General features: G+C 40.4%; 1 protein-coding gene across 1 annotated transcript in view; it reads left to right on the plus strand.

Annotated features, from left to right (window-relative positions):
- CUNH12orf50 (chromosome unknown C12orf50 homolog) overlaps positions 1–15,608 on the plus strand; it is a 31,535-nt gene that overhangs the window by 1,057 nt on the left and 14,870 nt on the right. Inside the window, exons 2-5 of the mRNA XM_067559847.1 lie at positions 3,499–3,662; positions 6,730–6,849; positions 7,888–8,011; positions 14,688–14,846. Coding sequence (XP_067415948.1) covers positions 6,838–6,849; positions 7,888–8,011; positions 14,688–14,846 — 295 coding nt within the window. The 5' untranslated portion in view covers positions 3,499–3,662; positions 6,730–6,837. The remainder of the gene's footprint in view (positions 1–3,498; positions 3,663–6,729; positions 6,850–7,887; positions 8,012–14,687; positions 14,847–15,608) is intronic.

Genomic DNA, 15,608 nt, shown 5'->3' on the forward strand with positions numbered 1-15,608 from the left:
CTCAGCTCCATTGTCTACAGCGGGGTTGTCCCTGGTCCCCAGGAACCTCCTGGGTTGGCTTATTTAGCCTAACCAAATGAAGGCTGAGGGGAGATATGAGTATTTCTATAAATATATCAGAGGGATATGTACTAGGGAGGGAGAGGAGTTATTTAAGTTATAAGAACAAATTGATATAAAATGACTATCAACAAGTTTAGGCTTGAAATTATATGAAAATTTCTAACCATCAGAGGAGTGAAGTTCTGCAACAGCCTTCCAAGGGGAGCAGTGGGGGCAAAAAACCAACTGGCTTCAAGAATGAGCTTGATATGTTTATGATGGCATGATGAGACTGCTTACAATGGCATGTAGACAATCTGTGATTGCTAGCAGCAAATATTCCCAGTGGCTGGTAATGGGACACTAGATGGGGAGGGCTTTGAGTTACTACAGAAAAGTCTTTCCCAAGTGTTTGGCTGGTGGGTCTTGCCAGAATGTTCAGGGTCCAATTGACTGCCATTTTTAGGGTCAGGTATCCAATTCCCCTCCTCCCCTGGGGGTCAGATTGGCAGAGATCCTGGGTTTTGGGGTTTTTTTTTGCCTTCCTCTGCAGCATGGGGCACAGGTAACTTGCAGGTTTAAACTAGTGTAAATGGTGGATTATCTATTACTTGAAGTTTTTAAATCATGATTTGAGGACTTCAGTAATTCAGCCACAGTTTATGGGTCTATTACAAGAGAGAGTGGGTGAGATTGTGGCCTGCAATGTGCTGGCATTCAGACTAGATTATCATGATGGTCTCTTCTGGCCTTAAAGTCTGAGTCTGTGATCTGTGGGTGTAAAGACCTTCTCTCCATGCATGGAGCAATTTCTGGGATCTAGATCCAAAATCCCTTACTTTCTAATGTTATATTATTGTATTGTATTATATTATATTTAACTAGTTGGTAGGTGTTAAGTAGATTGTGCAGTTGGACATTTAGGCCTTGATCCAGCAAAGCACTGTAGCATTTGTTTAACCTGAAGTCAATTGTGCTACTCATGTGCTTAAAGTTCAGTACATGCTTTAGTGCTTTGCTGAATTGGGCTTAGTTTTTATTCATGTCCTTATATATTTTGGTCATGGCTGGTCAAGGCTTTGTGGGCCTGGATAAAAAGGCAGGATTAAGTAGCGTGCATCATACCTCTCCATGCTCCCAGGTGGACTGCAATACATGCTGGCCTTTGTGTTTTATTTGTGGATGTAGATAATCAGGAGACAAAAAAAAGGAGTTCCCATCTCACAGCATAGTAGCAAGTAGCTACAAAGCTTCTTGAGTTAAATGGGGGAAAGTCTTCTTTTAAGAACATTTAACATGCACATGGAATTTGGTGAGAAATGCTTTGTCACAATGATAAGGGTGTGTCTACTCTGCAACTGAAAACCTGCGGCTGGTCCGTGCCAGCTGACTTGGGCTTGTGAGGATCAGCGGTGACTGTTTAATTGTGGTGTAGACATTCAGGTTCAGGCCCAAGCTTTGGAACGTTCCCACTTCACAGTGTCCTATTGCCCAGGGCTCCACTCTGAACCCAAACATCTACACCATAATTAAACAGCCCCTTAGTCTAAGCCTCGCGAGCCCAAGTCAGCTGGCACAAGCCAGCCATGGGTTTTTAATTGCAGTGTAGAAATACCCTAAGAGACTGACATTTGGGGTCAGGCTGAAATCAGGTTTAGCACTAAAATTACTGTTCTTGCAGCAGAGAGGCAAGATGGATGAAGTAATACCTTTTATTAGAGCAACTGTTATTGGTGAGAGAGACAAGCTTTTGAGCCACACAGAGCTCTTCTTCAGGTCTGGGGAAGGAATTCTGTCTACACTACAGCAGCTACAGTGCTGCAGCTGTACTGCCGTAGTGCTTCTGGTGAAGACACTCTAAACTGATAGGAGAGAGCTCTCCCATAGGCTTATTAACTTCTTCTCCGTGAGAGGTGGTAGCTATGTCAGTGGGAGAAGCTCTCCTACTGACATAACACTGACCACACCAGTGCTTAGGTCAGTATAATTTACGTCATTCAGGAGTTTGGATTATTCACAATCCTGAGGGACATAAGTTATATCAAAGTAATTTGTAGTGTAGACATAGGCCTTATCTACACTAGCACTTATGCCGACAAAACTTTTGTTGCTCAGGGATGTGAAAAAACCACTCCCCTGAGCAACATAAATTTTGCGAGTATAAGCGCTTGTGTGAACAGCGCTATGTGGGTGGGAGATGTTCTAAGTTTTAAGTGTAGATTAGACCATAGCCTCCATGTTGCAGCAAAATGCAAGGTGGAACAGATTGTTAGCATAAGTAGTTAGCACAGATAATAAGGGCCATGCAAGGGAGAATGGCCTGTTAGCACCTCTGTAGTCATAGGACAAACAATCATTTTAACCCACTAAGGCCATGTCTATTCTATGCAATTAAGTTAACCTACATTAGGTCGACTTACAGCAACTGGGTTTTACATGTCCACACTTCTGCCCTTGGTGTGTGTCCTCACCAGGAGCTCTTGCACTTAAGAGGGCCCAGACTCTCAGCTCCCCGCTTCCCGTGGAGCTCCCAGATGTAGCCTGCCCCTGGGCTCTGAGTGCCTCACAGAGCTTCCAGCTGAAGCCCTCTCTGTCCCCAGCTCTCAGATCCCCATGGGAGGGAGCTGTATGTGGAATGAGGAGCTGAGACCCTGAGCGGCAGCCTGCCTCCATCTGGGAGCTCTGTGGGGTGCAGGGAGCCCTGCAGGGAGTCCACAGTCCAGGCTGTCAGTACTGGGCAGCGAGGCTCCAGCTGTCAGCATTGCTGGGGCTCACAGCTGGGACATCACCCCTCCCTCAATTTAAAAAAGTGACCCTACTAGCCGTGCAATTGACATTCTTGTCAATTTCACAGCTCCTGACAGCCAACAGGTGATACAAGTAATACAGTGTCTATACAGATGCTAGGTTGCCCGAACTACATCAACCTAAGCCTTACGCCTCTCATTGAGGTGGATTTACTAGGTCGGCGTAGCGGGTGAGTTACAGCGGCAAGAGGAACACTGTAGTGCCTTACATTGACTTAACTTTGTAGTGTGGACATGCCCTAACTCCCTCTTTTTGTCCTATAACTGCAGACTGGGCCACTCTATCTTGAATGATCCCTTACAGTCTGTGCTAACTACTTATGCTAAATGATCTGCTCCACCTTGTGTTTTGCTATGACCTGGGAGTCCCTTTCCCAGACCTGAAGAAGAGCTCTGTGTGGCTCGAAAGCTTCTCTCTCTCACCCACAGAAGTTGGTTCAATAAAAGATATTACCTCACCAACCTTATCTCTCTAATATCCTGGGATCAACACAGCTCCAACTATACTTGTCCCTGCATCAAACAGTTATGTGAATGTTCTATATTCTCTAACTCATATAGATTGTATTCCAATCTGTTTTAATCAGAGAAACACTAGGATAACAAACTACTTGGCTCAGTGTCATTTTTTTTCTATTTTACACAACAGCAATGGAAATAAGTGAACAGTCCCAGTCTAAAGGATCATATGATGTCATTTGTGATGATGTCATAAGAACTAAAGTAACAATGAGAGAAATTCTGGAAGTTTGAATTTGTGCACTGACTAGCAACCACTTTCAACGTTTCATCACTTCGGCAAACCTGGAGAAGGTACCGTCTGATTTGTAATTAGTTTAAGTATAATTTTGAGATATACTATAATTGGAGGTCTGTTTGAAACAGGAAATAGAGCTTAGATCCTGAAAACCACTGTCTTCAGAAAAAGGAGTTTTGTTTCCATACACATTGATAGTTCTTACCTGTACGTTTATACCTTCTTGTATAAAGACAGTGGAATAGAAGTACAAGAGGTGGCAATGGCAGAAGTTGGGAATGACTGCTATTTCTATTTTTATTCCACCTGCATAAAGGTAAATATTGTAGAATTTACAGTGGTTTGCATCTTTGATCTTTCTGCTATAAGGAGGAGTCTCTTCTTTATATACTGATGTATATGTCACTGTGTGTGTGTCTCCATACATGTATATTTGACACAAACTTAGGTCCTGGTTTTTAGAGGTGATGAGGACCTGCAGTTTCCATTCACTTTAGATTGATTTGTGGGTGCTCATTAGTTCTGAAAATCAAGCTCACATTCTAAAAGAGGTTTAATTCATGAAAAATGTGCACTGTGTGAGATGGACTTTTGCAAACACTACATAAAGATCACTCAACACACATCTCCTGTTTCATTTATAATGTGATAAACATTTATAAATATGTTATATAACAGGAACTTTGCCTGGTATTATTGATGGTTTGACTACTTGACTTTCCTTCACATTGTTTTATTGCAATTACATCATTCTTGATGTTATCGCCGTTTGAAGAAGTGCTTGTGAGAATGGCCCCAGTAGGGAAAGTCAATGGGGTAGTGCAGGAGTCTATGCTACTGCATCCAATTACAGGATCAGGAACTTAGTGATTAGGTATTACTCTTAGTACAAATCCCTGGCATATGTTATCAGTCTGGCCAGCTTTATTTAATAAAGTAATGCATTTTATAAATAGTACTCCTTGTCTCTATTATAATTAATGTCTTTAATGATGCTCTGAAAAGAGGAGTATATGGCATTAAAATTCAGAGATGTTACTAAATTAGGAGATGTTGCACACATCAAAAATGGCAGAGGAATAACAGAAAGAAAACAAAGAAAGTAAAATGAAATGTAACCTGGACAAATGCTAGCTAACACAAGAGAGCATTTAAGTAGTATGCATCAAACCCCTCCAAGCTCCCTGACAGACTTCAAGCATGATGAGACTACATCTATAAAACTGCATGTCATGTTGGGCACTTCGGAACCAGAAAGATGTTGACCAGCTGGATGGAATCAAAAGAAGAGGAACAAAATGATTAAGCTGGAATGCTTGATTTATGAGAAAAGATTAAGGGTCAGTTCCCCAATCTGCTAAATATACTTTATGCTGTATAACACCAGCTGCCCCAATACCCCTGCTGTAAGGGAGAGGAAAGAGTTGTCAGGTGATGAGGCTGGTGTTGGGGATGTGGTTGAGCTGAGCTTTTCTATGTCTGATCTCCTGCTTTCTTAAGCCCCATTATAGGGTTTACACCAGCCACAGATGTTAGAAAAGGCCCCCTGCTACTCTGCATCTGCTGGGGCTGAGCAGCAGCCAGCTTCCTGTGACTGCCACTGCCCACTACATCTGAGAGTAACTCTTATGTAGTGGAGAATAGGGTCCTGAAAGAACAAAATGATATTGTTTGCTTAATGATTACTAAGGGACATTTATGATAAAATTTGCAAGTATCTGAAGGAGGTATAAACAATAAGGAGCATGGGGAATTGTTTCAGGTGACCCAGTGGGATATAAATAGGAGTAAAGGGATAAAATTGGGCAAAAGAAAATTTAGTCCAAATACCAGGAAAACAGTGATATTCAGCAGACTGTGGAATCGTCTCCCAAGTTTATAAATAGTGGGAGCCCCGTATCTTCAGGTATTTAAAATAGACTGGGCAGAGCAATTATGGCATAATTCGTGTGGCATTAAAGACCTGATTTCCCCCCACTTACACTGATATAAATCAGTAGCAATTCCATTGTGACCAATGGCCTCTTCTGCTCTCAGCTGTACAGGTGTAACTCCCATTGGCTTGGGATTGTCACCTCTGTAGCTGACTGCAGAACTGGGCATAGTGGAGCTGTTACCCAGGGTTCCTCAACCCAGTAACATTTAGTCTCTGTGAGTTGGTATCAGGAAATAAACTAAAGGAAACGCAGCTCCTCTGCCTGCTCCGTAGCTAACACAGACAAATCAAAACCAAGTGCTTTTAATGTTAAAGCTTTACTTAATGGTCCCCAGCGATCCGCACCAGAATTGCTTTCACTGACAGTCTCCACTTATTAGTCTTAAGCACATACAATACAATAGGTGATTAAAGAACCCCAAAACTTAATAAGACCCCCACAAGTCTTCAGCAGTCTTCAGGTGATACAGTCACAGATTTCCAGATGGCCGGTCCTTCTGTCTGTGCCTGGAGATCCTTCCCAATGTGTCCACCAAGTGATCTGCTGACTCAGAGTCGTGACCTTCCTCTTATACCCCAAAAGTTAGAGACATGTCAATCAAGAAAAATGTTATATAGCTGACTAAACAAATCAATCACTAGGCAGAAGCAGGAGTTACAAAGATAGGTCACTAACAAAAAATTGTTAAGCAAGCAGTCTTAGCTGTTAGTCTAATAGCTAGCTTTCCCCCATTGACAATTCTAAAATATATCCAGATTTCCTGTTTTTTCACAGACATCTGCCCCAGCATATTCAGAGAGAGAATACATAGAGCCAGGCTCATTTCACATGTTCACCTTCTACCCTCCCTCCGAGTTTGCCTAGTTATGCTAAGTCCCGACAAAGGCGTGAAAATGGCAAAAAGCAGCAAGCAGGATAATTGGTAGTCCAGCCCAATAACTGGCAGTGGCTTGGACACCTGGATGATTGCTAAAATATCCCTGTACAGAGCTACACTAGCGTCAGTGAATCAGGTCCTAATCTTTTCCATTGCTTTCAGGTATCTTGTCACAACAATAATCCTGTGCTACATAGACTAGTCAACTTCCTCATTAATAAAAATAATATAAAAAGAAGATATGAACCAATTAGTGATGCATCGGATTCTAGAATCATACAACTTTAACTTGCCTTTTTTCTGTGTTAGGGTTCCAAGTGCCGATTCCGTCACTGTGAAAAAGCCCTTGGCAGTGAGACTGTGTGCTCATTATGGAGAGAGGGAAGGTGTTCACATCAGCTTTGCCGATTTAGACATATGGAAATACAGGTAGATAAGTTTCTTGAAGTACACTCACTCTTAAAGCAAAGCTGACCCTCGCTTCTGCTAAACCTCACATCTGACATCCAAGTTCACATTCAAACATGAAAACCTTGTGGCACTCAGATACAATTTTTTTTTTTTAAAGTCCATGGCTAGAATGCACTGCAAGCTTGAAAACTTGTAATGATTGAAAGTCCATCACTGGATGTTAATTGCTTTTCTCATTTTCCTTTAATTTTCCTTATTTTCCTATAATAATAATATCCTTTTTTATAATAAAAGAATAATAATGTAATACTTATACAGCATATTTCTTCCGAGGGTTTCAAAGCACATGACAAACATGGATGTATGTAGTTTCATAACATGCCTGTGGTGTAGGTATTATTATCCCTATTTTATAGCTAAGGAAACTAAGTGCTTATCTAGAGGAACAGTTAGTGCACAGCAAGTGGGGGAATAAGTACCTCACATTAATGTGACACATGCTAACTGTCTATGTGGGCCTGGCACCACGCACTAAAAGCTCCCTAGTTCACTTTATTCTGCTCCCATTTCAAAGCAGAATAGATCAACGCACATTATGGAACTTTTAATGTGTGGTTGCAGGGTCCACATGTACAGTTATTATGCAGCAGACTAATGTGAGATAGATTTACACCCCAGCTTGCTGTGCACTAACTGTCCAAATAGACAAGCCCTGAGACACAAAAATTAAGTGAATTTAGGGTATTAGAAAATTAATGTTTTTTTCTAAGCATATTAGAAAGTCTGTAGCAGAGCCAGGAATAGAACCTGTTACCTTGATTCTGGTCTGACACTGTTGTAACTCCTCTGGTCTCAGTGAAGATATTCTTAATTTACAGTGTTTTAGATGATCACAATCAGTCTAATGTGTCCTACTCCTTCCTATCCTTCGCCAAAATACCAGATTTCTTCTTGTCTAACTGGTATATAGTATTAATTAGTGTTCTGTCCATTATTTGTTATTCTTTGTTATAATCATTATATCTGAAAACTGTCCTGTTTTTATTTTTCCTGTAGCAAAAATACAACAGAATCTCATGTTTCTGGGAAACACAGCCTTTAGGCTGTGTGAGGATCAGTTGTGTCTTTCATCATAGCAAACCTCGTAATATAAATGGACTTTTTTTGCCACCTAGTAGCAGTGAGTAAAAATATTTTCTCAATAATTTGGACATTGAAATAGATACGCTAAAAGTGTATTGGCTACTTCTAGTGTTGATATAATACCTGTGTAGGTGAAGAAAGAATATGATCTGAAGTCAAGGTTAGTAAAGGATTGTCATAGGAATTTCTTTGGCCATTGTGTTAGGAATTTCTGTGGGTTACAGTTACATCAAAAGTGATGTATTCAGTAGCAACTCAAATTTTAATCCATTTGTCTCACAAGTGAAAAATGTAACATTTTACATGCTGTGTATCTTTAATGTGCTGCATGACAGTCATGTGAGACAGTGATTTGTGTATAAGCAGTCAAATCTAGTTTGAAGATTTTGTGTTATAGTTATACTTTTTACCTCCTCTGTAAAGCTTTGGGCCTTGCTGACACCCACTCATCTGCTTCCAACTACATAATGGCTTCTACATTGACAGTGAAGTCTCTTCAGGGCTTCATGAGAACACATGATTTGAGTCTTAAAGCAGTACAGTACTTTCTTCACAGCATATAGTTAGTATTCATTTGGGATTATTTATGCAGTCACAATTTTAAAAGAATATATACTGTACATTGCTGCATTGCCATGTATTGTTAACCATACATGACTAGTGGATTGCAATTGTGTGGACAGCAGTTACACCTTCTCTTACTATCCTTTTTAAAGTCCCCCTCCCATATACATACAAATCAAGTTAGCCTTCTAAAACAACATCTGAAATCATCTGTTCCATCTGCGGGAATGATCTACTGATCTTAATATAGAAAGAAATAATCAACATTTTTCTCTTGTCCTGTCAACTGCTGGCTGCTCTGCTTATACTTGTGATACAAATGACCTAATTTACACATCTGAAGTGAGTGAGGGTACGTAAAAGTTTCTCACTTATGATAGCAAATAACCATCCACATGTCAAGCAAAAAAAAAATCAAAACTTATCCTCCTGCACCCATTTTGCAGCATCTCTTGGCATTTGGGAGACCACTGTATTTACAAAGTTCTGGCTTTGGGTGGAAAAGTGGGGTTCTGGCTATGAGTGGAAAACTTATTATTTTAAGATTCAGTTCAATAATGGAACAAATGATTAAACGTTGATTAACTGGTTAGCTTTGCCAAAGAATAAAATGGGATTTTTTTTTTTTTTTTGGAAACAATTGCCTCATAGTTACAGTGAACCAGAGAGTTAGGATCTATGTAAACCCAGCATAAAACACAGCATTCACGGTGGCCACAACATGCTGTATGCTACTCCAGAAATTAGAATACAATGGACACACAAAATAAGAGAGAACTGCTTTCTGCCTTGCAAATACCATCTAGCTAAATAAACATAAATTTTAGATTCTATCGATTGCCTTCAATTATTAAACAGTCTGAGGTAGGGAAGAGAGTTACTGCATAGAAACTGTGGTGATGAAAATAGAAAATCTCAAAATGAAGGATAGATTAGATATAGAAGATAGGAATAGCAATAAAATGTTCACAAAAACCAGCAGCTACCAATATTTACTATTTCATATTTTGGTTTACTCAAAATTTTTACTATTTTTACTATTCATAAAATAATGAAAAAGTTTAGAAACCTAGGTAATATTTTAAAAGAAAAAAAGGTTATTTGTTGGGTGTGATATCACCAGCAGTCCATGATGGAACATCACACCAAGCCAGGGTCTGCAGTATACACTAGTTTTAAATTACATATGTATGAAATGGTCCTCATTTGGAGACAGTTAACACAAAATTCTAATGCTGCATCATGTGTGCAAGTCACTTTCAAGTGTTTTTTCTCTCTTAATTGACTTCAATTAAGCCTTTCAGGCGGGACACATGGGGGTGGAAGTAGGGAGAGAATATGTGAAGTAAATACTTCTTAATTATGATTTTTCTTTTGCTTTCTGATTTCCAGAAATCCAGTCTATTTCTGGAAAAATGGCTAGTTCTTTCTCAACCCTTCCCAAAGCAAAACTCCTACTGACTTTAATGAAGTTTTGCCTGAGTTAGGTCTTCAGGATTGGGATCATCATGTGTACAATTGAAGTTACATCCAGATTCTGGAGCCAAAGCTACTGAATATAATATTCTTAAAGAATACAAGGTTGTATTTTATGGAGCAGATTGTATCATGTAAAGGTAGACCTCAATGTCCCTCTTACAGATTATAAACCAAGAAAAGTGACTGTAGCCTTAAGGCAAAATATTAAAGAGCAACTTAAACTTCATAGGAGGGATGGTGTCAGTGAATGTATCACAGCCCTTACTGATTGAGGTAAAACATTTGGATATATGTGGATGCTAAAGATATCATGCTGAAGTCAGTGGGAGTTGTATGTGGCCCTTAAACAATGTATGACTCTTAGACTTTTATAAAGTACTTTACTATGTATATTAAACACATTAATGTATATTAACTTGCAAAAAAGAAAAAATGGCAACTTCAACAATATTATCTCAATGATGTAGGTCATAACTGATCACCAGAGTGGTGTCACATTAACATGGACTATTGTGGCGTATTTCCAAGTATAGTGATTGGACAGGCATTGGCAAAAGGCTTCAGTTTTGTTCGAGAATAATAGGAACAAAGAAAACGTAGCTTAATGTGGGAGTTCTTTGCTATCTCTGAGACAAATCTAACTAAAGCTGAATGCAGACTTTGCCAAAGCTATCTGTTTCATGGGAGTGTGTCCTGATGATACATGTGCAAGCCAAACACAGTATGGTGCATTGAGAAATCCATGAAAGAATTAACAGAGGAAGCTCTGTTTTTAGCATGACAGTTGAAAAAGCATACCAATTGCAGATGAGAGTGTGGCTTGGAAGAGCTCTTAGAAAGTGTAATTGTTTAACTCACAGAGATCCACAGCTGGATGCACATGGTGGCATTAAATAGGGAGCTTTATTCAGTGGTGCAACAAGGCTTCCTCTCACAAACAGTCATTCCTGATGTCTGTGGGAGAGCAGGTCATTAAATATTACAAACTTCAACATTTTTCTGCTTTACAGATGATATGTGATGAACAATAAAACTTAGCGATTATTTGGTTCATATGTTTACTGAATCGATAACAAATATAGCAGAAACAATTGTTCACCTCTCTGAGGGATTCACTAGAAAGCATTCAGTTACTGCTATTTTTGATCCATTCCTAAAATACTCCACTGGTGAAAAGACACATTACCAATAATAAGCCCATGTTCTCCACGATGACATTGCAAATATTAAAATGACATTTACTAGTTGCAACAATTACAATTTGGCCTCTAATAGTTTCAGTTTGAGTTAACAGTGCATTGCACAATCTGTAACTATTAACAGAATATGGTGGATAGTGTAAAAGAATACTGTCAGATTAAAAATGCAATACAAATAATTTAGTCATTTTTGATTTTCTGTTCTCAAGCACTAGCACAATGATGAAAGGTCTCCATTGCAAACACTATTGGGGAGCTTTTATTTCCAAACAAAAAGCTGTCTTCACTTATTTTATTTCTAATTATGTGAAAACGTTTATGTTCTTATTAGGTTTTGTGAAACTTGATAGTCTCCCCAAAAAATTATATTTTGTATTTGAATTAATTGGGAGCAACCTTTTAGCAAACTTCTGTAGAGAAACTAAGGTCTAAAAATTAGATGTTGGTTGTCTATTTTGCTCATAGCTGGTTGTCATCTCCAATTTTATCCCATGCAGAAGGAAACAGTCCTGCCTGTGATTCAATTAGTTTAAGATATTTGCACTAGACAAAGCTCAAATTTGTAAACTTACTGAGTACAGGAACTATTCCATCTTTAGTCAACTGGAGCCCATGCCACCTACAGTACATCTATGCTGCAATGTAAGCCCAGATTTAGTGGGATTCTGATCCTCACACCCTGGGTCTGCAGGTCCAAGACTTGACATCCACACTGCATATTGACCCTGGGTTTAGAATTTCTTGACCCAGGCTGCAAATCCAGGACTCCAGTGTCCACACTTAAATACTCAAACCTGAGTCAAACCACAATATCTCAGGCCATGGCCACTGATTTCTGGTGCAGTGTGGGAAAACTTGACTGTCCACCCCTTCCTGTTACAGGAAGTTGTCGCAGCCCACCAAGTTTACAACAGATCCTGCCAAGCCTGTTTCAGCAAACAGGCAAAGCATCCATGAGATGCTGGTGGATATTCTGGCAGTGGTTTCTGATCTATCAAAGGAGCCTGATGAAGCAGGAGGAGGAGGATGATAGAGACATGGAAGAATCAAACTGACTGATGCTGCTCACAACTTTTGCTATACCTGGAGATGCCCCCTATGTAGACCAGTGCTTCTGGAGCAGGGGCCCAGCCACAGACTGGTAGGATCACATCATCATGCAGGCCTGGGATGACTAGCAGTCCAGAACTTTTGCATGAAGAAGGCTACATTTCTGGAGTTTGTGAGCAGCTTGCCCCTACGCTCCAGCATAAACACATGCATGAGGACAGCCATAGTAGTCAAGAAGCAGGCTGCTATAATCATCTGGAACCTGATTACCCCAGACTGCTACAAGTCTGTGCTAACCAGTTCAGCAGTGAAAAGTCAACCATGTGTAAAGTGGTCACAGAGGTTTCAGAGGCAATCAGGCATGTGATTTACCCAAAAGTGATGGGCATAACAAATATCCCTGAAGTAATTTCTGGTTTTGAGAGAATGGGGTTTCCAAACTGTGCCGAGGCCATTGATAGGACTCATGTACCTACAGTTTGACCTCCTCAGGGAGTACATGAGTTCATAAACTGCAGAATGTACTACTCCATTGTTATGTTGGCCCTTGTGGACCATAGAGGCTGATTTATGGACCAATGTGGCTGCACTGGAAAAGTTTATGATGCTAGGGTTTTCTGATGATCGGGAGTCTACATTCATGGACAGGCTGGGACACGTTGTCATAAATGGAGTTACTGTCCCCATTGTTATTCTAGAGGACCTAGTGTACCTCTTTTTTCCTTCGTTTATGAAACTATATCCTGAGCAGAGTCCCTGGCAAAAGAAGGTTTAATTACATTCTCAGTATGGGTTGAATGGTGGTTGAATGTGCATTCAGCAGATTGAAATCCCGCTGGTGCTGTTTACAGAAATGTTAGGATTCCAGTGTCATCGATGCTATCTGCATTATTGTGGCTTGCTGTGCTCTTCACAATCTTTGTGTAATTCCCCTGTTAGCAGAAACGCATTGCTGCCTGAAGCTTGCAATACATTTAGTATTGGGCAATAAACCAGAAATCCCACCCACAAACTAGAAATCACTCCCATCTCTATATTAATGACAACAAACATGGATCCAGAAACTCACCAGGCTCAGGGGCTACTCCTGCCTCTTGTGTTTCTGATGCTAGTTCCGTGGTGGGCAGCTCCTCCAGGGAGACATCAAAAGCTCCTCTAATAGGGACCCAGAATATACTGCTGCTGCTCTGGCAGCAAAAGCCTCCTTGGGGATGGGTTTGGGTACAAGAGTCACTTGGGCAGCCTCAGCCAGCACTTGCTGGCTCCCCTCCAGTCCTATATTGTATTCAGGGGTGAGAAAGACGCCTTTCTGACTGCCCAGTCTATTGTGAAGCACTGGTGGCTCAGTACTTGGTGCAGTACCTAGTACTTCATCAAACTCCTTGTAAAATGGGCAGGATGACAGTGAGTTCCCAGAGAAGCAGCTCTCGTACCTGGCTTTCTGGGAGTTGGTCTTGAACTGCTTAATCTGCTTCCTGCACTGGTCACTCGTCCATTGAATCCCCAGCACTGCCAGTGTCTTTGCTATTAGCTGGTGTGCACGCTCATTCCTGAAATTCTTGCTGAAGTTGAACTGTTTGCTTGCCTTGCACCAGAGATTAACCAAAACATGGTCTCCCATGACCAGCTAGCAGCACGCTGGCAAAGGACTTCTTCATGGCAGTGGTCATTATGAATGCAGGAGAAGGGGCACTCGGCCTGCAGCTCAGTGGTCAGAATAAAATGGAAAGGTTAAATGTTGAGCAGTTGTACATGAACCAGGAGGGTTGCTTCTGTTTCCTCTGAGTCAATTGGCCTGAGTCTTGGCATAGAAAAAGACAAAGGACACTGTCCCATGGAATTGTGAGCTAGAGAGATATTGCTGGTGAACTCTCAGGACCCAAATCTGGGGGGCCTATCCCTGAACTGCGGCTACAATGCAAAACAATGTAGTTTGGGCCCAAGCCTCTGTGGGACTCAAGCTTGAACCCTCCATTCCTATGGTTTTCTGGGGGTTGGCTCCATATTAGACAAAATTCTGTGTCAATGGAAGGGAGATTTGGACCTGAGTCTGAGACGAGGCAGTGTAGACATACCCCTAGAAAGGGCCAGGAGTTGACAAGGTTATTTATACCTCCCACTACACACATCAGCCAGAAGAGATAGCCAGCCACTGAAGGGCTGTGTGCTGTCCTACTCAGGGCTAGTGCAGTGATGTGTTATCTTTGTATGATGAAGATCTCTGGGAGACACTGTACATCACTGCTGTGGAGATACAGTTCTGCCAACCACCTGCTCAGTATAGTGCTTAAAAGATAATTTGGCCATTTGTAATTTAGTCAAACATGATTATGATTTTAAAGGTATAACAAACTGATCAGAACCTGGTTTCGGTGTTCTAGTGCCTTATTAACAGACTGAACTTCACATACTTTCCTATAGATGCTACACTCCAAAAGGAAGTTCAAGAAGGAACTCTGAATCCTGCCCAAAATCAAGAATCCCTGAAAGGTCAAGAGAACATTTTAAGACCCATTCACCCACCACTGATCATAAACCTCTGCCTGGAGGAGGAAGAGGAAGAGGAAGAAGAGGAGAACAGTAAATATGACTTCTTTTCCTGAAATCTGAAACTACAATGGACTTTCTCAAATCTTTTGCAAAATGGTTGCCAACAAATTTTGGCTGTTTTCCACAATCATGCCATTTTTGAGGAAAGGAGTCAAATATTTGGGAGTAATTTCATGATCACAAATACCTCATTACCACTCATTTTATAATTATCTTCATTTTATTGTACAAAACGCATAGTGATTGTAGACTCTTATTAATAAAATTTCAAAATATCTCATATCTTCTTACTGATATAATTTAAATAGTCCCTTTTCATCAATTAGAGATGGATCCAAGTACCACAATTCAGATGGCATTGAGATATAATAATTCAGATACAGATCCAAACGTTCTCAAAGTTCAGAGATGTTCAGACTTATTTGGCTCCATCTGTAATTTAAATGATCATTTTACTCATTGAAAAGGTTCTTTTTTTTCATCCCAAGGCTCTTAGATTTTTCACTGTATAGGTTTGACCACGAGGCTAATTTCCTTTTGTGCTTTAGCTTTAACAGGAGACATGTTAACTGTTGCTAGGTGACATTTAGTAGAGAATTTAAAGTATCTGCAGCAATTAAGAGATGATGTAATTTTTATGCCAGAGAAGGCTTCGAGTTTTGTCCAGCCCAAAATCATTTCCATGCTTGCTGTCCTATGGAGGCTGTACAAACCTCCTGGAATACACCTGCCATAGAAATTACCCCTATTCTTAGTGTGTACTTACCTTTTTGGAGAGGTTGCTTGCATATA

Source organism: Emydura macquarii, unplaced genomic scaffold (assembly GCF_026122565.2).
Source record: "Emydura macquarii macquarii isolate MOO-44397 ecotype Brisbane River unplaced genomic scaffold, CSIRO-AGI_Emac_v2 contig_2205, whole genome shotgun sequence".
NCBI lineage: Eukaryota > Metazoa > Chordata > Testudines > Chelidae > Emydura > Emydura macquarii.